The sequence below is a fragment of the Carya illinoinensis genome, chromosome 9, assembly GCF_018687715.1.
Source record: "Carya illinoinensis cultivar Pawnee chromosome 9, C.illinoinensisPawnee_v1, whole genome shotgun sequence".
Classification (NCBI taxonomy): domain Eukaryota; kingdom Viridiplantae; phylum Streptophyta; class Magnoliopsida; order Fagales; family Juglandaceae; genus Carya; species Carya illinoinensis.
The window spans coordinates 576,579-599,654 of record NC_056760.1 but is presented as its reverse complement, the minus strand read 5'-3'; the positions used below and the strand labels follow the sequence as shown (position 1 = coordinate 599,654).

Sequence of the window (23,076 nt, the reverse complement as noted above, 5' to 3'; positions counted from 1 at the left end):
CTTTTGCCCTGTAGTAAATGACATATGGGTAGAAACAGAAAGCATAGTCCATAAATGGAGCAGGAAAGAAGAAGACTTTATGGGGTTATGAGAGAGAAAGGCAGAGTTTGAATAAAAACCAGATGGAAGAGGTAGCTATGATATTCAGAAGAGTATGATTGCATAGAAACACTTTTGTTTTTGAAAAAAAGATGCTATGCCCTAAAGGAGTAATAAGGTCAGCAAAGGAAGCTTTATTAAAGTATCAGAATGCCCAGGTTCCTCAAATTCTTGAAAAACAGGACCAAGAGTCTTCTAGAGAGGCTCAAAAATGGGAAAAACCAATTGGTAGATATATAAAAGTGAACTAGGATGCTTCCTTAGAATCGAAAAAGAAAAAAAATAGGAGTGAAAATTATTATAAGGGATGAAGAGGGAGACCTGATGGTAGCTGTCTGTGATCAATAGAATTATGTTGAAAATCCCATGGTGGCAGAGTACACTGCTTTGCGTAAAGCTCTAGAATTATGCATTGATCTTAACATAAGGAAAGCAATCTTTGAAAGGGATGCAAAAACTGTTATTATGGCAGTAAATAGGAAAGAAGAGGAAATGTCATGCATTGGTTCTTTGGTTGAAGATGTAAAGTTTTTCTTTAAAAAGAATAGAGATTGGCAGCTGAAATTTACATATAGAGAAAACAATACAGTAGCACATTTTTTAGCTAGGACTGCTTTAGGCTTGTTAGAGCAAAAAGTATGGATAGAAGATATGCCAACTTTCGTTGTGAAGGAGCTGGAATATAACAAGCTTTGTAGAAGTGAAATTCATTAAATGAAATACTGAGGTATCATTTCAAAAAAAAAAAAAAAATGTTGATGCATGCTTGGCCATTAATCAAGCAACCAGTCGTTGCAAAAGATATGTCTGATTATATATATATATATAGACTTATTATGACATGATCAAAATACCAGATGGCCTGCATGGTAACAACTATCATGCACGTACGTACCTACAATTGTATATTTAAAGTTTATTAATTAATGCAAAATTAAAGAATTAATTATTCATCTTGCTAGCTTGAAAAAACCTATCAGATCGATCATGCAACTAATTCATATAATGAAGCCAAAGTTCCATAAAAAAATTCTTTGAAATCTCTGATATATATTATTGATATTAATAAATATAAATTTTTATTTATTCATTTCAAAAATACATAATAAATTGAAAAAAATAAAATTAATAACCCACTACTGGATTCTTTTATTACAATTAATTATAATTTATTCTACAAATTAGACCAGATCGAACTTTATAACTTACGCTTGTTAATTGGCAAATTAATTAAATACATGACATCCTCCTATATATGATTTGCCTTGTCTTGAGCGGATCCTAATTTGGCAATATCTTCGATAAGGGATGACGTGTTCAATTGAGAGGATCCTCCTTTTTCCACTGCCCTTCTTGCCATCTCTCCCAGCTCTCTTGCTTTCTTTCTTCTCCTTACTCCTTCATCTCCCCCATCCATCAACAACGCTATTGCCTTCTCCACATTTTCTTTCTTCACCAAAACCCCAACTTTCTCTTCTTCCCCCCATCTCACAGGGATCTCCACCCCTACTCGAATACCAATCCTCAGAATTTCTACCACCAGTTTTTCATTCAAGAACTGCTCCGTAAAGAGAGGCCATGTGATCATTGGCACCCCATGGCACACACTTTCTATCGTTGAGTTCCAGCCACAGTGGGTAATGAATCCTCCGATTGCCGGATGAGACAGAATGAAATCTTGGGGAGCCCATCCCCTGATCAGGAGTCCCCTCCCTTTGTTCCTTTCTTCAAATTTTTCCTTCTCCAGCCACTCCTCCAACTCGAAATATCTCTGATCTCCTGTTTTAATCACCCAAATAAATGGTTGTTTTGACGCCTCAAGACCCAGCCCAAGCTCAATTATTTGTGAGGGAACCAGGTGGCATAAACTGCCCAGACAAGCGTAAATAACCGAGCTTGGTTCCATCGAGTTAAGCCATCCCAAGCATTGCTGCTCGTTAATTAAGGGTTTGTCACCTCTCTCGAACTTGTCCAAAAGCTCCTTGTTATATAAACAAACTGGACCAACGCACCACACCTTCTTCTTGATGGCCTTCCCGTACTCCTCAATGATCCCCCGCTCCAATTCATTGAAAGTATTCACAACAACACCATAAGCCATTGACTCGGCCTCTTGCATCTTGTCTCGGACATCATCCATGCCGGGCAGTATAGCAAATAATGAACCTGGAAGCTGGGCTCTAGTTATCTCAATTCTTTGGGGCAGTCCTGGGATCACGAAGGGTTCCGAGTCGGAACTGACAGAACGGTGAGCATTGTAAAATTTGATATTATGGGAGCTTAGAAGTGAGAAACAGCCCATCCCGTGAAAAACAAGCCTTGGGATATTGAACTTTTGAGCTGTTTCGGATGTCCAAGAGAGGCACTTGTCAGATATGATGCAAGTTGGAGGGTGCCTTTGATTTTGGAGGTGCTTTTCTAAAGGTTGTTGTAGCATGCTCAGACCCTCATAGAACTTGGCTAGTAGGTCTCGTGAAGGGAGGATGTCAAGATTCTCGTACCCAGCAGGAAGTCCCACTTGTTGGCATGGAAATTCCAGTTGAACAAGCAGAATCGGGAGGCCAGATTCTGTTGCTCGATGAATGGCTGTTTCGAATCTGGAGGCATTGTAGGGGGTAGTGACCAAGCTGACAATCACGCCACGCTCTGCAAAGAGCCTGGCCATGTCTATCATGGGTATCATGTGGCCTTGTGCCATGAGTGGTATTAAAACAAAGTGAGGTTGGCTGGTTATCATGGAAGCCATTGCAGAGATCAAGAAATGATCGATGACAGTGGTTGCAAAAGCTGGTAACGATGGATTTTGTTTTGGTCACCAAATTGCATGTGATGTTGAGTAAAATGGGTTGCATTCTGTTCCCCATATATGGGCGAGGTGGTCTGATACCTTGAGCTAGCTAGGTTGACTAGGAAGAACTCGTGAAATATTTGTTTTTTACTTGGAAAATAAATGACAACAGTTCAGAAAATTCACAAAAATGCATCAAGCTACAGTAATTATTTCGGAATGAGGACTATTCAACCGTTGGCGTCAATTTGCGTGCATGACAAGGCAATTTTCATACACGCAGAGTTATTTCTTTCTAGTTCCGTCCAATACGTTGTTCATTCTCATGAATTGGTTCCGAGTCGCATTCTTTCGACCCGGCCTGCGCGCAACTCCTCATTATTAAATACTAGCCTATGAATTGAATCTGTCTCCTTTTTTTTTTTTTTTTTTTTTTTTTTTTTTTTTTTTTTTTTTTTTCTTTTTTCTTTTTTCTTTTAAAAAAAAATTATTTATTCGGCAGGGAGAGAGATTTTTGAGCATGTAATTACTTATATATCATTGTTGATTCTGGTACCTACAGGTCATTATCTCAGAATTGTTTAGAGAAACGATCGACGAGTTTTTGATGTGTTCATGCATGAAGCTGCAATGTGGAGCATACCCATTAGATTTTGCAAATGCAAATAAAAAATTTAGTTAATAGAACTTAAAAATGATCTATATTGAATTATCTAATTTCAAATTTTAGTTAAGGTTTGCAACCAAATTTAGTTGTTATTGTTTTAGATCTAAATGAATAAAAAATAATATCTTTATATAATCTCTCTGTCTATTCCCCCTCCCCATTATTATTATTCTTCCTTCATTATTTCTTCATATTTTTTAATAAAAAAATAGTAATGTATTTTCTTATAAGCTCTTAATTTAGAAAAAAAATTAATAGAAAAAAATTGAAAAAAATTATTATTAAATTTATAATATTTTGTTATTATTTTAATTAATAGATGAATAATCTAACGTGTAAATAAGTTTTAAGTAAAATAACTAAATTAAAAATTATATCATATTATACAAATTTTATATTTATATATAGTTAATTCAATAAGGATACCTTATATATTAAGGGTGGGTTTGAGTCTTTTTATAAATAATAATAAAAAGTAAGTAAAAATAATATTAAAATTATAAATAATAATAAAAAAATATGTAAAATATAATAAATAATAATGAGAATGGTCGAGGATACGTCTAAACGCAGCCTAAAACAGGAAATACCATGTATATATGTCGGCAGGGAAAAAGTGATAGTACTGGACGCCAACAAGTCAAATTTGATATTTCAAGGTCAGGGATATCTGAACGGAGCTATAGCATGGAATGACGTACACTGCAAATTCTACGGGAGGGACTGCCAACAGCTCTTCCGTCGCTATCTTTGCAGCAAACTTCACTGCTTACAACATTAGCTAATTTAAGGTAACCCATCTTTTCTGCGTTCATAATGACGTAGCCCAGAACTTTACAGTATATACGTATATACGTGAAGATAGTTGCACGCATTCACACAAAAAATTGTTTTGGGTGACATTTTTTTGGAGTTTTTTCCTTCAATTTGGTGATTTTTTTCTACAGCTCCTTCCCCACCCCATAGAATAGTTGGAGGGCAGGTAGTGGAGCTTCGAATTGCTGGTAATAGGGCTGCATTTTATGGATGTGGATTTTATGGAGCCCAAGACACACTGAATGATGACCGTGGGAGGCATTATTTGAGAAAATGTTTCGGAAGTGCCCATCTTCCTACGGGGTAGGAGCATCGTTTTTAAAATCGTATCATATCGGTATATTCTGTATCGGCCATAAGACAGGTATAAAAATTTTATAATTTCGTACAGGTTCAAATATCGTCCGTACCAGTCGGTACGGATGATATTTTGGCCTATACTGGCCTATGTACCGGCTCGTACTGACTGGTATTTCGGTCTTTTTTTTTTTTGTTTTTCATTTTTTCAAACTACAAATTTATTTTTTTATCCTAAATTTAGACTAAATTATTTATAATTTATATAAATATATATTTATGTATAATTTATTTATATATAAATTATTATTTTGAAATATAATTAATATATATATATATATATAATTTATTTATATATCAACTATCCCGAAACGGTACACGAAACAGTATCGGTATCGAAATATTTCGTTCCAGTGTCTTAATTGATACGGCATCCAGTACGGTATTCAAAACATTGGATAGGAGTACCTGATCCATCAAGAACGGGTTTTGCTAGTTTGTTTTCCGTTTAGGCGTTCGACTTTGACATCATCTTGTTTTCATCTATCCTGTTAGAAACCGATGCTTCTTTTATGGTGTCTAGAAATCGATTCTTCTTGTTTTCATCTACCAATCCTAGAAGTTATTGTGATGGTAAAAGTCTTAATGACACATTTATGGTTGAAGGTTGCATCGATCTTTGTCACCATGTTGTAACAGGGATGCACCATTTACTCAACTGCAAAAGAAGTCTTGAGGGAGGCAGTCGATGAATGAACAAACGGGTTTTTCCTTTGTGAAATGTAGCATCGTTGGGAGTGGATGTAATAAACCGAGCCGGAAAAAAAACAACCCAGCCCACGTGTAAAGGCCCAGCCCAGCCCACCCCCTTTCCTTTACATATTTAATTAATTTTGAATATAAAATTTGCTAAGATATAAAATTGTGAATTCTTGAAAATATACCTAATTGATTAGGCTGTTAGGGCGTATTGAAGATGAATTTTAATATTCAAGTATTGTTGGTGGGTATTAGCGAGAATTAATCCATGTATATGTTACTGTTATATGATTAGGTGTAGACCTTAATTATGTTAGACAATAAGGGTAGAGGCCAGTGCACGTGCTATCTAATAACATATAAATTTGGAGTTTATCAATTTTGGAGGATAATATTTTAAAACTAAGTCTAAATTCGTGTTATTAAAGATTGTATGAAATTTTAGAGTTAAGTAAGCTCATTTTTAGAATAGAAGTTGATGGATTATGATGGCCTTGAAATAGGTTCCGAGTGATTGTTGGCAAATAAATATTGTGACTATTTTGAATAGAAATCGAGGTAAGTGGCCATTTACTTTAATAAAATAATTGTTGTTTTTGTTTGGAATTGTGCACTTGGCTATTATATTTTAAACTTGTGTAAATTTTAGATTTGTGTATAGTCTTATGCTATTTTTGCTTTGCTTGTGGGATTTATGCAAATTTTGTAATGATTTGAATATTTGAAAAATGCTATGCGACTTGTTAAATCTAAAAGTTAAATATGAGCATGTTATTTATTCTTGAGCATATGATATGAACTTTTTTATGACACGTTTAACATCCCTTGCGGTGTGATATCTTCATGACATGATATCTTTATAGTATATTGGTGATTTCCCTATTATCATGTGGTCTCGATTGTTATATTTGACTAAATAAGTTGGTTAAGATAAAATTGTGTTGCTCATATTATTTTATCGAGAATTTATTCACTCTCTTATAGTCAAGAAAATTGCCTACTCCCACATCGCATTAATTTGCTACATAATATTCATAATTTATTTCAAACATACATAAATTGAAAACAATAAAAAAAAAAAAAAATCCCAGTGATAATTCCTTTATTCCATAACATGCTACATGCACTTACTAGTTACTACTCCTCGTCTTGAGCAGTTGAGCGGATCGTAATTTGGTTACATCTTCGATGAGGGATGACATGTTTAATTGAGAGGATCCTCCTTTTTCCACTGCCCTTCTTGCCATCACTCCAAGCTCTCTTGCTTTCTTTCTTCTCCTTACGCCGTCATCTCCCCCATCCATCAACAATGCTATTGCCTTCTCCACTTTTTCTTTCTTCACCAAAACCCCAACTTTCTCTTCTTCCCCCCATCTCACAGGGATCTCCACCCCTACTCGAATCCCAATCCTCAGAATTTCTACCACCAGTTTTTCATTCAAGAACTGCTCCGAAAAGAGAGGCCACGTTATCATTGGCACCCCATGGCACACACTTTCTATCGTTGAGTTCCAACCACAGTGGGTAATGAAGCCTCCAATTGCCGGATGAGATAGAATGAAATCTTGGGGAGCCCATCCCCTGATCAGAAGTCCCCTCCCTTTGTTCCTTTCCTCAAATCTTTCCTTCTCCAGCCACTCCTCCAACTCTAAATATCTCTCACCTGCTTTAATCACCCAAATAAATGGTTGTTTTGACGCCTCAAGACCCAGCCCAAGCTCGATTATTTGTGAGGGAACCAGGCGGCATAAACTTCCCAGACAAGCGTAAATAACCGAGCTTGGTTCCATCGAGTTAAGCCATCCCAAGCATTGCTGCTCGTCAATTAAGGTTTTGTCACCTCTCTCGAACTTGTCCAAACTCTCCTTGTTATATAAACAAACTGGTCCAACGCACCATACCTTCTTCTTGATCGCCTTTTCGTACTCCTCAACGATCCCCTGCTCCAATTCATTGAAAGTATTCACAACAACCCCATAAGCCGTTGACTCGGCCTCTTGCATCTTGTCTCGGACATCATCCAAGCCAGGCAGCGTAACAAATGAACCTGGAAGCTGGGCTCTAGTTATCTCAATTCTTTGGGGCAGTCCTGGGATCACGAAAGGTTCCGAGTCGGAGCTAACAGAACGGTGAGCATTGTAAAATTTGATATTATGGGAGCTTAGAAGTGAGAAACTGCCCATCCCGTGGAAAACAAGCCTTGGGATATTGAACTTTTGAGCTGTTTCGGATGTCCAAGAGAGGCACTTGTCAGATATGATGCAAGTTGGAGGGTGCCTTTGATTTTGGAGGTGCTTTTCTAAAGGTTGTTGTAGCATGCTCAGACCTTCATAGAACTTGGTTAGTAGGTCTCTTGAAGGGAGGATGTCAAGATTCTCGTACCCAGCAGGAAGTCCTACTTGTTGGCATGGAAATTCCAGTTGAACAAGCAGAATCGGGAGGCCAGATTCTCTTGCCCGATGAATGGTTGTTTCGAATCTGGAGGCATTGTAGGGGGTAGTGACCAAGCTGACTGTCACGCCACGCTCTGCAAAGAGCCTGGCCATGTCTATCATGGGTATCATGTGGCCTTGTGTCATAAGTGGTATCAAAACAAAGTGAGATTGGCAGGTTATCATGGAAGCCATTGCAGAGATCAAGAAATGATCGATGTAGTGGTTGCAAGAGCAGGTAAAGATGGATTTTGTCTTGGTCACAAAATTGCACGTGATGTCGAGTAAAATGGGTTGCATTCTTTTGGCCATATATGGGCGAGATCTGACTCTTGAGCGAGTTAGCTTGGTCGTAGACTTGGTAAAACTCGGCAAATATTTGTTTTTTACTCGGAAAATACATGACAACGGCTCAGAAAATTGACAAAATTGCATCAAGGGACTATAATTATTTCTAATTTCAGCAGGAGGATTTTTCAGCCGCTGGAGTCAATTGGAGTGCAAGACGAGGCAATTCTCACATACGCACAAAATTATTTCTGTAGGTCCGTCCAACTACATTGTTCAATAGGTCGACATTAATTATTAAGATAGTTGAGTAGGTCGACCTTTGAATCTGTGTAGGTCTTCTTTTTTTTTTTTTTTTCTTAAATGAGAGAGGGAGAAAGAGAGAGAGATTTTTTAGCATGAATGTATTGTTAGAACAAACAGGTTGTAAGATAAAAATAGTGAGAGAAAGTTTGCTTCAAGGCGCATTACAAATGTTGATTTCCTTAAAACAATATTCGTCCCTACCAATTACAGTATGCACACGGGTTGCAAGCGAATTTGCTTCTAAGATACAATGAAACCTATAAAAAATCTGTTTGTCTAACTGCTTTATATACACACGAAATTAAACTCCGAATACTTTTAAATTTTACTATTCAACCAAAAGATTAGAAATTTATTCTCTGCAAAATAAACAGATTCTAATGACAAGTTTTGAAGAAATGAAGACTTTTGAAAGAGAGAGAATTTCAAAATTGCCTTATAGATTTTGTCAATTCTATTTTTCTGTAAATTCATAGGCCAATGGATCTATTTATAGAGGGTCGAAGGATGTGAATGAAAAGTAACAGGTATATTAATTGTATCTATTACCAAGTGACACAAAGATTGGAACCAGTCCAATGGTCATGTTGGATTCCTACCACCCTTCTCGCATGGGTTTGAAACCAAATACGTGGGATTTTTCATTTTAGTTGCTCGCATGGGTTTGAAACCAAATAGATGCGATTTTTTATTTTCTCACGCTTTCTTGTGCAGTCCTTCATGTGTTGCAACATCAATTCAACAAAAAACTCTCCTTTGAGGGAGGCACGGCTTCAACCCATGTCCTTTTAATTGAGAGAAGTCATTAATACCATTAAGCCAAGTAATGATTTATGGCATATTTATAGACCCAAATATTATAACCATAAGCAATAACTTATAAACTTTTTTTAACTTCTCTCTTTTCAAAATAATTCATAACTTTCAAAAATAAATCCCAAAAAATTATTAAAGATAAATATAATATATATTATGTTGAACCCAAGATTTCAAGTTTTGTGTAATTATATATTTACACATGGATTTTGATGATAACAAATAAATTCAAAGAATAAAGAAGTCTCAAGCTCAAGTTGTCTACACAATGGAGTCAAACACATCAAGGAAACAAGTATGAGCAAGAAGGGAACAAGTTCACATTAAAATTATAGAGTAATGTTGTAAATCTCTTTAAAATTCAAAATTAGGATTAATGCTCAAAATTAATATTTTATCATAAAGCATTAAAATACATTTTCCACATGTGCATGAATATTTTTGAAAATTAAATTTGAAAATTTTGAAAGATGATTGATTGTCATCTTTTGCATGTGTATGCTTTGATTAAAGGGTTGAACTTTGAAAATATTAAAGATGATTGATTGTCATTTTTTGCATGTGCATGCCTTGATTAAAGGGTTGAACTTTGAAAATATTAAAGATGATTGATTGTCATCTTTCACATGTGCATGTTTTATTTGAATATTTTAAAAAGTGATTGATGCTTTTTTAGACTTATACAAAAAGTAAAAGATTAGGTCTGAATTTTTTTGAAAATGAAAGTGTGCTCATTTTGTCATATGCCAAAAGTAAAAGATTAGGTTTGATTTTTTTGAAAAAGTGAATGATGTTGTCTTTGACAATTGAAAAAGAAGAACCTTTTATTTGAATTTTTTGAAAAAGTGAATGATGTTGTCTTTGACATGTGAATCTTTTTAAATTTGAATATGAAGTCTCATATGCCTATAAATAGATCATTTGAGAGCTTCACATTCACAACACCAAGAGCATACAACATTCATTCAAAGCTTTCATTCTCTCTTCTCTAAGCATTGAGCCTTAATCCTTGTTCATTTTGAGAGATATAGTTTGTGCTGTATTGTTCTTATTTCACTCATTGAGGAGTGTTTTATGATAATCTACCCACTATCAGCTTTTGTATCAGAAAAAAGGTGTGTATAACCCTTGTGTGTGTAGAAAGTATTCTACACGGGGAATAGTTGAATCACCACGTGTAAGGTGATTGCAAGTGTAGAGGGTGTTCTACACGGATCCTTTGTAGTGGTATTGTTCAAAGGTGTAATAGGTTTCTATCTCTACCTGAAGGAGGTTGAATAGTGAATTTGGGAATCCTCAAGGGGTAGCTTGAGGCGAGGACGTAGGCAGTGGGGCCGAACCTCGTTAACAAATTGAGTTTGCTTCTCTCTTACCCTTACTCTTTATATTTATTGTTATTTCATATTTTGTTTATATTTTATATTATATATTTGATTTATAATTGTTATTTTTTTTAATACAACTCAATTCACCACCCCTCTTGTGTTAGTCATCTGGGCAACATATTATTTTGAAAATATTTTCAACAATCCCCTACCATTTGCAAAATACATCTTGCTTAGGAATATGAAAACTTATACATAAATGAAGGTGTCTTTTGGACTTGAACTTTCACATAGTAAAAATACATCAAAGCTAACCAAAATGGCATAGTAGACATGCTTTGAACTAGCGATTCTATATGATTAGTCGGATATATCTCACATATAAATTTTCTTCTCTTTGGATAGTTCATAAAAGCCGACACGTGGATTGGCCTTGTGTCTACATCCTGGTTTCATAAGCGCTCTAGTCCCTAATTTGCATAGGAGGCGGCACCACCCCCGACTCTTATATAGGTACACTTATCGAAGTGTCCTGTAATAAAACACTTTAACATAACCATGTTATAAGTCTATTAAGAACTTATTGCTTAGCCTCTCCTTTTCATTACAGTACCAAGCACTTAAACCTTGGGATGGTAAATTAGTTTGAAAAACTAATTTAATAACATGGTGCTTGCAAACCAAGAACATATAATGTACTTTGCTCGTTGAACTCAAGTCATGATATATTCAAGAGTTGAGTTGAGTTTTCATTATTGGTGATTTTATTGTTTTGGCTTTAAACCCATCCCTTTGATGTCCCACATCAATTCTCTTACAAGTTCTTTAGTTAATAGATATGTCAGTTTCGGCAATATCTTGTAAAATCAGTTGTAATTACTCTATCTGTAAATAATTGCCTTAATATATGCTTAGACTTGCCACTATATATATGGCTTAGCCTCGTGACAATACAACCTAACTGTCACAATGCAAAAATATTGGTGACATTGATTTTGGTGAAGTTCTGGAGGGACTGCCAGCAACTCTTCTGCTGTCATCTTCACTGCTTACAACATTAGCTTTAAGGTAACCCATCTTTTCTGAATTCATAATGATGTAGCCTAGAAGTTTACAGTATATACGTGTAGACAGATACACATGACATTCACACAAAAATTTATTTTGGGTGCCATTTTTTGCAAGTTTTTGCCTTTTGTTAATTTTTTTTTTCCTGTTTCTTCTAAAACAACACAGCTCCTTTCCCACCCAAGGGAATAGTTGGAGGACAAGTAGTGGCGCTTTGAATTGCTAGTGATAGGGCTGCATTTTATGGATGTGGATTTTATGGAGCCGAAGACACATTGAATGATGACCGTGTGAGGCATTATTTCAGACAATGTTTCATACAAGGATCTACCAATTTCATTTTCGGAAGTATCATATCTTTATATGAGGTAGGAGTACCTGATCCATCAAGAACAGGTTTTGCTAGTTTGTTTTCCGTTTAGGCATTTGACCTTAACATCATCATGTTTTCATCTATCCTGTTAGAAACTGATTCTTCTTTTATGGTGTCTAGAAATCAATTCTTCTTGTTTTCATCTACCAATCCTAGTAGTTGTTGTGATGGTAAAAGTCATTAAGACACATTTACGATTGAAGGTTGTATCAATCTTTGTCACTACTACTGAAGTACTATTCAACTAGAGTATCTAAGAAAAAAAAATCAACAACCTGAATTACCTATATATAATGTATCTCACAAGTCTGTACGTACGCTAAGCAATAAAGATTAGCATATCGGCCTGTTGTTGTGATAGAGATGCACCATTTACTCAACAACAAAAGAAGTCTCGAGGGGAATTAGCGGGTCGATCACAACTCAAGGGAGGCAGTCGATGAATGAACAAACGGGTTTTTCCTTTATGAAATGTAGCATCGTTGGGAGTGGGATGTTGCGAATGGAGACAATAATAGTGGGTCATGCATTGCATATGCTTATTTAATGCACCGAAAGGCACCGAATGCACCAAATTCAAAAGGTGCGGCTGCACCTTCTCTCAACTGCACCTTCTCACCAACGACTCCCCATGCTTATTATAAATGGAAGTGTTGTGATGATGTGAAAATGTGCATACAAGTGTAGAGAGAAAATAAGTGAGTGTGTGCTGCGTGTATAGTGGTGCAGAGAAGTGAGAATAGAGTGGGTGAGCAGAGAAAGTTTACAGAGAGAGGTTTTTTGTAAAAATTATTTCATAGTGAAGTTACAGCAGCTGTGGATGTAGGCAATTGCTGAACCACGTTAAATTTAGTCTCTCCTCTTGTTTAAAATCATCTCTGTCTCCGACCAGACCCCAACAACTGGTATCAAAGCTCTGGTTCGAGCTGCTTGAAAATTCAAGTTGGTCGAAATTAATTTTTGACAACTCTAGGGTATTCTTCGCGTCAAGACGAATCCGTTGCCGCAAACGGAGGTTGGAGGAGTCCACACGCGCCCATAGAAGATCGGCGTGTGCATCCACTCGCTCCACGCGCATCTGCAGGTTGAAGACGAGTGCCACTCACGCTCCACGCGCCCCCACTCGCCGTCATGCACCGCCACGCCCCCGGAGGTTGAAGACGCGTGCCTCTCACGTACCCCACGCGCCCCCACACGCCCTAGACGTGTTCCGCGCGTGTCTTTGACGCTCCAGACGTGCGCCCACGCACCCAACAGCAACAACGCGTGTACCACACATGCCACAGACGCCACTACAGCGCGTGTACTGCACACGCCAGATGATCTGAGCCGAGCCGTGTTCCTGAGCTGAGCCGATGTCATCCTGCCACTTGTCGCACTCTGGTTGGCCGAAACTATTTTGGCCTGTTTAAACTCAACTTTGATCCAATTTTGACGATTCCGGACTCATTGCGAACTAGTTCGAGTGTTTCAGACGCAACGGTGATCTTTGTTTGTTCAAATTTAAACTCATTTGTAAAGTTATGGCTAAAGAAGAAGCTAAAGGTGCTGGTATCAAGAAATTTGACGGTACAGACTTTGTCTACTGGAGAATACAAATAGAGGATTATCTCTATGGGAAGAAACTACATCTTCCATTCTTAGGAAGAAAGCTAGATGACATGAGCAATGAAAATTGGAGTTTCCTTAATAGACAAGTGTTGGGAGTTATTCGACTAACACTGTCAAGATTAGTTGTACACAATGTGGGAAAGGAAAACACCACAACAGATTTGATGAAGGCTCTATCAGACATGTACAAGCAACCATCAGCCAATAACAAAGTGCATTTGATGTACAAGCTATTTTACTTGAGAATGGCAGAAGAAACTCCAGTTATTCAGCATCTGAATGAGTTCAACACCATCATCAATCAATTAGCTTCTGTGGGGATTGAATTTGATGATAAAGTACGTGCACTGATTACTTTGGCTTAATTACCAAAAAGTTGGAAGGCCATGAGAACAGTTGTTAGCAATTCTTATGGCAAAACAAAGATAAAATATCAAGATATCGGGGACCATATTCTTAGCGAGGAAGTTCGCAGAAGAGATACAGGTGAAGCATCAACTTCTAGTTCTGCCTTAAACCTCGAGACGAGAGGTAAAGGAGCTAGTAAAAATTCAAATCGGGGAAGGTCAAAGTCCTGAAGAGGCAGAAGTAAATTTAGGTCTGGAAAACAAGTATAGTGCTGGAATTGTGGCAAGATTGGCCACTTCAGAAATAACTGCAAGGAAGCAAAGAAGAAGAATGAGCATGACTTTGCTAATGCCACAACAGAAGATCTCCAAGATACCTTACTCCTTTCAGTCGACAACCAAATTGAATCTTGGGTGTTAGATTCAGGAGTCTCATTACACACTACAGCACATCGAGAAATCATGCAAAATTATGTCATTGGTGATTTCGGGAAGGTGTACTTAGCAGATGGTGAAGCGTTGGAAATCGAAGGCATGAGAGATGTACGAATCAATCTATCCAATGGAAGTGCATGGTTGCTACAGAAGGTGTGACATGTTCCCAAACTCATGAGGAACCTGATTTCTGTAGGACAAGTTGATGCTGATAGGCATTCGGTACTATTTACCAGTGGCACGTGGAAGATAACAAAAGGAGCTATGGTAATAGCTCGAGGCACAAAAACAGGTACTCTATACATGACTTTAAGTATTAGAGATATTGTTGCAATTGCTGACGCAAATGCCAACCTATGGCATCAAAGGCTTGGTCACATGAGTGAGAAAGAAATGAAAGTACTATTATCCAAGAGGAAGTTATCAAAGTTGGAATCAACTGATTTCGACTTGTGTGAAGGTTGCATTTTTGAGAAGTAGAAAAATGTTAGTTTCCTGAAAAATGGCAGAACTCCAAAGTCTACAAAGTTGGAGTTGGTGCATACAGATTTATGGGGGCCATCCCCAGTCACTTATCTTGGAGAATCGCGGTACTATGTTTTTTTTATTGATGACTCAAGCAGGAAAGTATGGGTTTATTTTTTGAAAAATAAATCTGACACATTTGACACTTTCAAGAAGTCGAGAGCCATGGTTGAAAATGAAACAGGCTTGAAGTTGAAATGTCTGAAGTTAGATAATGGCGGAGAGTACATCGACGGAGGGTTTAAAGAATTCTGTGCTGCAAATAGGATTAGATTTCAGAAGACTATTTCTGGGATACCGCAGCAGAATGACGTAGTTGAACGCATGAACAGAACTCTCAACGAACGTGCCAGAAGCATGAGGCTGAATTTAGGATTGCCTGAATATTTTTGGGTTGATGCAGTTAACACTGCAGCCTATTTGATTAACTGGGGACCTTAAGTTTCCTTAAAGTTCGATCTACTAGAGGAAATTTGGAGTGGAAAGAAGGTAAATCTTTCCCATTTGAAAGCTTTTGGCTGTGTATCATATGTTCACATAGATTCTATTGATCATAACAAGTTAGAAACCAAATTTAGAAAATGTTTTTTCATCGTTTATGGTGATGAAGAATTTGGCTATCGATTTTGGGATGATAAAAATCACAAAATCATCAGAAGTAGAAATGTGATATTCAATGAGCAGATTCTGTACAAAACTAAGTCACAAGCTGAACCTGAGGAGCAGCCAAAGAAACCTGAAGTTGTTGACTTTGATGTTACTCGAGTCAACACTGATTAGAATGAGAATCAAGAGAATGATAATACATAGATCGAACAAAGTACACCACTCACTGTTATTCGAAGATCTTCAAGGACAATCAGGCCACCACAGCAGTTGTCACCATCTTTACACTACATCCTGCTAACAGACAGTGGTAAACCAGAAAGTTATGATGAAACTCTACAAATTGAAGATTTGATCAAGTAGGAGAAAGCTATGCAAGATGAGATGAAGTCACTGATGTCAAATCAGACATGGAAGCTAACTAAGCTTCCAAAAGGCAAGAAGGTTTTGCACAACAAATGAGTGTACAGAATTACGGAAGAGCACAATGGTAGTAAGCGCTACAAAGTCAGAATGGTCGTGAAGGGGTTTCAACAAAAGGAAGATGTCGACTACACAAACATTTTCTCCCCAGTTGTAAAATTGACCACGATCAGGCTAGTGTTGGCAATTGTGGCTGCAGAGAATCTACATCTTGAGCAGTTAGATGTGAAGATTGCATTCCTTCATGGTGATTTGGAGGAAGACATCCATATGTACCAGCCACAAGGATTCTCAGTGAAGGGAAAAGAGAATCTAGTTTGCAAATTGAAGAAGAACTTGTATGGCCTAAAACAAGTTCCACGACAATGGTACCGAAAGTTTGACAACTTCATGTGCAGTAATGGATTTACAAGACTACAGGCTGACTATTGTTGCTATATGAAAAATTTTGACAACTCTTATATTATCCTACTATTGTATGTGGATGATATGCTCGTTGTAGGGTCAAGCATCGAGGAGATCAATAACTGAAGAAGCAGTTGTCAAAGCAGTTTGAGATGAAGGATTTGGGTGCTGCAAAACAAATCCTTAGTATGAGAATTATTACAGACAGGGCTAATGATACTTTTAAACTCTCAGAGGAGGAGTATGTGAAGAAGGTGCTCAGAAGGTTTAACATGGACAAGGCGAAACCAGTGAGCACTCCCTTAGCTAGTCACTTTCGACTAACTAAGGATCAGTCGCCAAAGACGAAGGAAGAGCAAGAATGCATGAACAGAATACCCTATGCATCTGCTATTGGTAGTCTTATGTACGCCATGGTCTGTACAAGGCCAGATATTGCACAAGCAGTGGGAGCTGTGAGCAGGTACATGAGTAATCCAGGAAAGCAGCATTGGGAAGCAGTCAAGTGGATTTTAAGATATCTACAAGACTCTTCAGATACGTCACTATGCTTTACATAAGCAGGTTTAAAGCTACAGGGATATGTAGATGCTGATTTAGCAGGTGACGTTAACAGCAAAAAAAGTACTACTGGATTTGTGTATATGCTGGGTGGTACAGCTGTATCGTGGGCTTTTAAGTTACCGAAGATTGTTGCTCTCTCAACTACAGAAGTGGAATACGTTGCTATTAGGGCTGCAAACGAACAGAGCCGCTCATGAACAATTCGAGATCGACTCGTATAAACTCGATTCGGACTCGGTTCATTTAATAAATGAGTTGTTCGTGAACACTAATATTGATTCGAATATTAAATGAGCAAAACCCGTATAAACTCGACTCGATTCGGTTTAAGCTCGTGAACAATATTCGTATAAACTCGATTCGACTCGTTTTGAGCTCGTCACTATGCTCGTAATATTTATATATATTTACATATATACTTACACATATTCTTTTATTATATATATTTTATATGCTATATATATTATTTTTGATACTTTGTATAAGTAATATATGTTGTTATTTTAAGTTTATGTATAAGTAACATGTTTTATTATTTTACAATAATAATGTATTAAAATTTTAGTTCATAAAAGAATTATTGATTGCGTCACTTTCTTAACTAATCTTATTTTGATTATTTGGCCATACTTAATATTATATGAAGGATAATTGAATACTTTAATATTAAATTCATAGTTTTATTATGTGATTTTTTAAATGACTTTAATGTATTAGGCATTCTTGATGCCATATGTATTGGAAAGTGACAATGGATCGATATTATATTAATATTTGATAGGCTTATATTTTAGTATGTGTATGTGGGTCATATCAAGTGAAACATCAAACATGTCACACATGTATAGATAAAGCAATATTAGGGTTATAACTCACAACTTACATCTATACGGCTAAAGTTATTGTTTTTTTTATTAGTTTGGGGGAGGGGGGGTTTGAACTCCATACATCCATTTTGAAAAGTTGGAGTTCTGCCAATTAGGCATAAATACTTATGATGTAATCATATAATCCTATTTTTCAGGTAATTTCGTGACGTTTTATAACAACTTATTTGTTAGTAATAACTACTTTCTATTTCCTACTATCTCGATTCTTTTTGCTATTCCTTTAAATTTTTTTTTATGTATTTCACTATTAATAGTGACTAGTATGAAAATATATAATTTTTTAATTTTTTTCTTAGTGATTAAAAATAATAATAAAAATACTTGATCAAAATAAAAATCTTAATTATATTATAATTTATAATTTATGACTCTATAGAATAATAAAATAGTACAACTTTAAATATATTATAATTTTTTTTTTCTTTCCTTTTAGGCTATTTAGTTTGATTATTTTATTTTTGAATTTTTGCACAGTTGCACGACTCCCACCAATTTCTTGGTGGGACATTTTCGGCTTGAGAAGATGGATAGGCAGGATAGCCGTCAGCCGAAGTTAGAATTTGAAGGGATGAAACGTGTCCGATACTCAAGATATACTCAGACTAGGCGTGTTCCAGTCCTTTCCATACAACTCCTTGCCCCATGCTTCAGCCCCTCTGCTTTCTTGCCCCATGATCTAGTCTTTTTGCTTCCTCGGCCGCTCCTTCTCAGTATAGCTCTCACAATTTCAGAACATACCACTCTCTTTGACCAGTTTTCTTCTCCGTGGGCTTCAAAAGGTAAGTTTCAGCTTGACCAATTTGTCTTCTTGTCTCAACGCATTTGATTTCTCAGTGGGAGCTAAATGGGTTTGAAATTATTATTATTGCTTTTGTTGCTGTTGTTGTTTTTCTTCTGATGTCGGTTATTACCTCTACACTACAATTGATTCGTTTGATTTCTGATTTTGACTAACTGGGATGAGAAGAAGTCTGTAAAGAGATGAGAAAGATTTTTTTTTTTCTCGATAGCTCGTTCCTCTCGTGATGAAAAATAAAGAGATGAGAAGGATTATTTTTATCAAGTTTTTAGTTTGCTGGTCTGGGTGATGCTGGCACAAGGATTTTTTTTATACTCACGGGTTTTGCTTGGAGAACTGGATTTTTTCTGAACCGGTCAACGTTTGAGAACTTGAGCCTTTGAAGTGAATTCTAGTTGATTGATTTTGCTTGGTTTTGTCGAGAAAATCTTCGCACAGGGTGTTCCAACTGAGACCCAGAAACTAAACTCTTTTGAAGAAAGAAGAAGGAATATCTTCAAACGGACGAAAATGGGATATCCTTCAAACAATTGAATGAATAAAAATAAGATTTTCAATCCAATCAAGGAAAGATCTGATCAAACCGGTGCATTCATTGAATTCAACCCAAACCTCCCCTATCATAATGCCCTTCCCCATATTCAATATTATTTAAGTACTGACACATCTCTGATGCATGTAAAGACACTTCAATATGTGTCTAATGCATATAAAGGCACGTCTCCAAGGATTTTTTTATACTCACATATGTGTCATTTGGGCTCTAAGATGTGCTTATATGTGTTTGTACTTTGTATTGATCATTCCTTCTATTTTTTATACGTGTAAAGTGAAACAATTAATTATTTTGTTGGTAATTATGATTTATATGTTTTCTTGGAGTTCGTCTTTAATGCACGTTATCATTTCTTGTAGATTGGATGTGCTATTTACTTTAAATAGTGACGTTATCATGTAGGTTTTTATTTTGATTAAACTAAGTAATAAGAGGAAATCCTCTTAGTAGCTTTTTTAGTGGTTTTTTTTTTTTTTTTGATAGAAGCTTTTTTTAGTGTATTTCTAACTTTAGCTGGTTGTATCTTTTTTTAGACATGTCTGAACAAGTACCAATTGTTGAATGCTAATCTGCAAGTCCATTGGTGAAGACTATTGATGGTATTATTGGTGGAGAAGAATTTAACACTATATAGTGTGATAATGATGATGGTATTATTTAGTGTATTTCTAAATTTAACACTATAAGTTTGCTGTAAATTGTAATTGTAATTAGTGATTTACCATTTGAAATTATAATTTATTATTTTTATTTTTTTTAAAGTTTTCTGAAAATTGTAATTGTAATTAGTGATTTTCCATTTGAAATTGTAATTTATTGTAATATGATATCTTAGATGTTGAAATTATTATTTTACCTATTTGTAAATTGTAATTATATTGTGGGCATGTGGCAAGTGATGAATCATTGATTTATGTCTAAAAGCATTAAGAGCTCAATTTAATATATATTATCATAATTCTAGTTAAAATTGATTAAGAGAAATAATTCCATTCATTTATCAAAAAAAAAAAATCTCATTTGTGCTTCAACCAACCAAAAAAATAAAAATAAAAATTATGGATCAGATTTAATTCGAGCTCGAGTCGAGCTACTCGAGCTCGTATAAACTCGAGTATTTTTTGTACTCGAGTTCGAGTCGAGTTCGATCATAATTTACGTTAGACGAGTCGAGCTCGATCAGAAATTTTCAATATTTTTCGAGCTCGAGTCGAGTTCGAGCAGATATATATACTAAACGAGCTCTTGACCCCCTATTCGAATTCGACTCGATTCGGTTCGTTTGCAGCCCTAGTTGCTATAATTGAAGCGGACTACGTTGCTATAACTGAAGTGGGGAAGGAAATGGTTTGATTGCAGTCATTCTTGGAAGAATTGGAAAAGAAGAATGAAAAAGAAGAATGAAAAAGGTATTCTGCACAGTGATAGTCAGAGTGCTATTTTTCTTGCAAAGAATCCAGTCTTTCATTTCAGAACAAAACACATACAATTGCGATACTATTTTATCCGATCTCTTCTCGATAGTGGATAGCTGATACTTGAGAAGATTCGAGGAGCAGAGAACCTAGTAGATATGCTCACAAAAGTAGTTACTGTTGACAAACTGAAGTTGTGTGTAGCTTCAGTTGGCTTCCGTACTTAAAGGCATGACTTGAAGTTGCTGTGATGGTTGCTATGAAGATATGTAGACTCATTTCTCTCCAAGTGGGAGATTGTTGCGAATGAAGACAATAATAGTGGGTCATGCATTGCATCTGCTTATTTAATGCACCGAATGCACCAAATTCAAAAGGTGTGGCTGCAGCTTCTCTCAACTACACCTTCTCATCAATGACTCCCCATGCTTATTATAAATGGAAGTGTTGTGATGAGGTGAAAATGTGCAGACAAGTGTAGAGAGAAAATAAGTGAGTGTGTGCTGCGTATATAGTGGTGCAGAGAAGTGAGAATAGAGTGGGTGAGTAGAGAGAGTTTACAGAGAGAGGTTTTTTGTAAAAATTATTTCATAGTGAAATTACAGCAGTTGTGGACGTAGGCAATTGCCGAACCACGTTAAATTTCGTCTCTCCTCTTGTTTAAAATCATCTCTGTCTCCGACCAGACCCCAACATGGGAGAGTATGGCTTGGGAGAGCCTGGGGAGTTTATGCCATTGTGGTGTTTTCTACAACATTTATGTCTGATGTCGTAGTTCCCGATGGTTGGAATGATTGGGGAGACTCTTCAAGACACCAGTTTGTGCCCTTTTATTTATTTATTATTTTTTTTTTCCCAGTTTGTTCCTCATCTTACTTAACCTTTCTCCACGAAAGCTAGCTTTTCTGTTTGTTTAGCTCCCAAGATTAACTCACCCTAATTAGTTTGCTCCCCTCCCCCCCAAATAATCATCTCTCTTTCCTTCCCTTCCCACCTAAATCATAACATGGTAGCCCATAAACTGATTATGAGAAATGCTTTAGTAGTCACAAAAGGATCCTAAATAAAATAAACTCATAAACTAACGTGTCTTAATATGGTATGGTAGATTGTAAAGTTATTTTTATTGTAAATTAGATCTAATGTAGCATATGAAATTATGTCCATTTGTATGTTTATTTTTGTGAGATCTTTTTGCAGCTGTAATTCTTTCTAATCTTCCTTATATATATCACAGTCAAATATGTTCAACCTATTTTGCACTTGCATAAAAACCAGTATAATGGTGAGGTAACCATGGTAGTGAATAGTGATACTTTAAGACATGGACATGAAAACATGCAAGGGTTGGTAGGGAAAGCACCAAGAATTTTAGTTGTTTTCTTCTATCAAAGTTTGTTTTAAGGCTGTTAGTTATGATTTTGGACACAGAATGGTCTTCTTCGAAGAGTATCGGTGTTTTGGACCCGGAGCAAATTACACGTATAGACCTCGTATGGAAAGCAACTTGGCCAATTTGAAGCAGCTCTCTTCATGGACATTACCTTTATTAATGGAGATGAATGGCTTGTCAATGTATATATCATCAGAGCATTTCATATGTTCCTCTCGATAGCACTAAAGAAGATACTCGCACATACTTCTTATTATATGTAAGAATTTGTTTTTTAATAAAAAAATATATATATTTGATCCAGTAATTGTAAAGTATCCAGTAATTTTGTGTGTTCCAAGAGGCCGTATTACTCTTCAAATTAAACGAGATGGAAGCTGATATTCTTGTAACACACTCGTCCCGAGTGGGTCAAAGAGTTATTTCTTGTCACGTAAAATTATATTTCACTATATAGATATAAAATTTAAATTCTTAATTACAGATAAATCTCAATATTTTAAAACAACTATTTCAAAATAATTAACTAATAATACCACAAAATCTAAATATAAATGTCAACCTCTCAACATACCACGTTATCAGAACATTAAAAATTTACTCAATAATATTTTCCAATAACCATGGTATCCTTTTGTGCTTAATCCACTATACTTAAATAATCTCATCTATGTTATCTAATCTTGATCCTCAATTAAACATTTAAATTATCTGAAAAATATTGTGGAGATAGATTGTGAGTTATTAATAACTCGGTGAACAGAAAATATAAACTAATATGTAAACATAAGCATTTTTAGATAGTTTAGAATGTATAAACAAACATTTCAATAATGATAGGCAGATCTCAAAAACGTGTTATCAGAATATCAAAGCAACAATTCAAAATATTCATATTCAAAAATCATTTGGCATAGCATAACTGAATATCATCATCATCTTATCATATCATATCATACCATCGCATTAAATCAGAGCAAAGATAATGTTTAACCCTATAGTAGGGTTGTGTTATCCCCAATGACTAACTCAGGCAGTATTAAAATGTGAATCTTCCCCTTATTCATTCTCGG

The 23,076-nt window shown here is 36.0% G+C and overlaps 2 protein-coding genes and 1 pseudogene across 2 annotated transcripts; 1 reads left to right on the top strand and 2 right to left on the bottom strand.

Annotated features, from left to right (window-relative positions):
• Nucleotides 1-1,279: 1,279 nt before the first annotated feature.
• LOC122277426 (UDP-glycosyltransferase 73D1-like) lies at nucleotides 1,280-2,919 on the bottom strand. Its single transcript, XM_043087395.1, has one exon. It carries the CDS (start codon nucleotides 2,843-2,845, stop codon nucleotides 1,349-1,351), a length of 1,497 nt encoding a protein of 498 aa, XP_042943329.1. The 5' UTR covers nucleotides 2,846-2,919; the 3' UTR covers nucleotides 1,280-1,348.
• On the top strand, nucleotides 2,868-22,266 carry LOC122275869 (annotated as a pseudogene).
• LOC122275227 (UDP-glycosyltransferase 73D1-like) lies at nucleotides 6,396-8,243 on the bottom strand. The gene has a single exon (XM_043084208.1). It carries the CDS (start codon nucleotides 8,168-8,170, stop codon nucleotides 6,557-6,559), a length of 1,614 nt encoding a protein of 537 aa, XP_042940142.1. The 5' UTR covers nucleotides 8,171-8,243; the 3' UTR covers nucleotides 6,396-6,556.
• Nucleotides 22,267-23,076: the final 810 nt, after the last annotated feature.

What these genes read in the sequence shown, in the direction of transcription:
- LOC122277426 (XM_043087395.1), bottom strand. Translation starts at nt 2,845, where the DNA reads ATGGCTTCCATGATAACCAGCCAACCTCACTTTGTTTTAATACCACTC.
- LOC122275227 (XM_043084208.1), bottom strand. Translation starts at nt 8,170, where the DNA reads ATGGCCAAAAGAATGCAACCCATTTTACTCGACATCACGTGCAATTTT.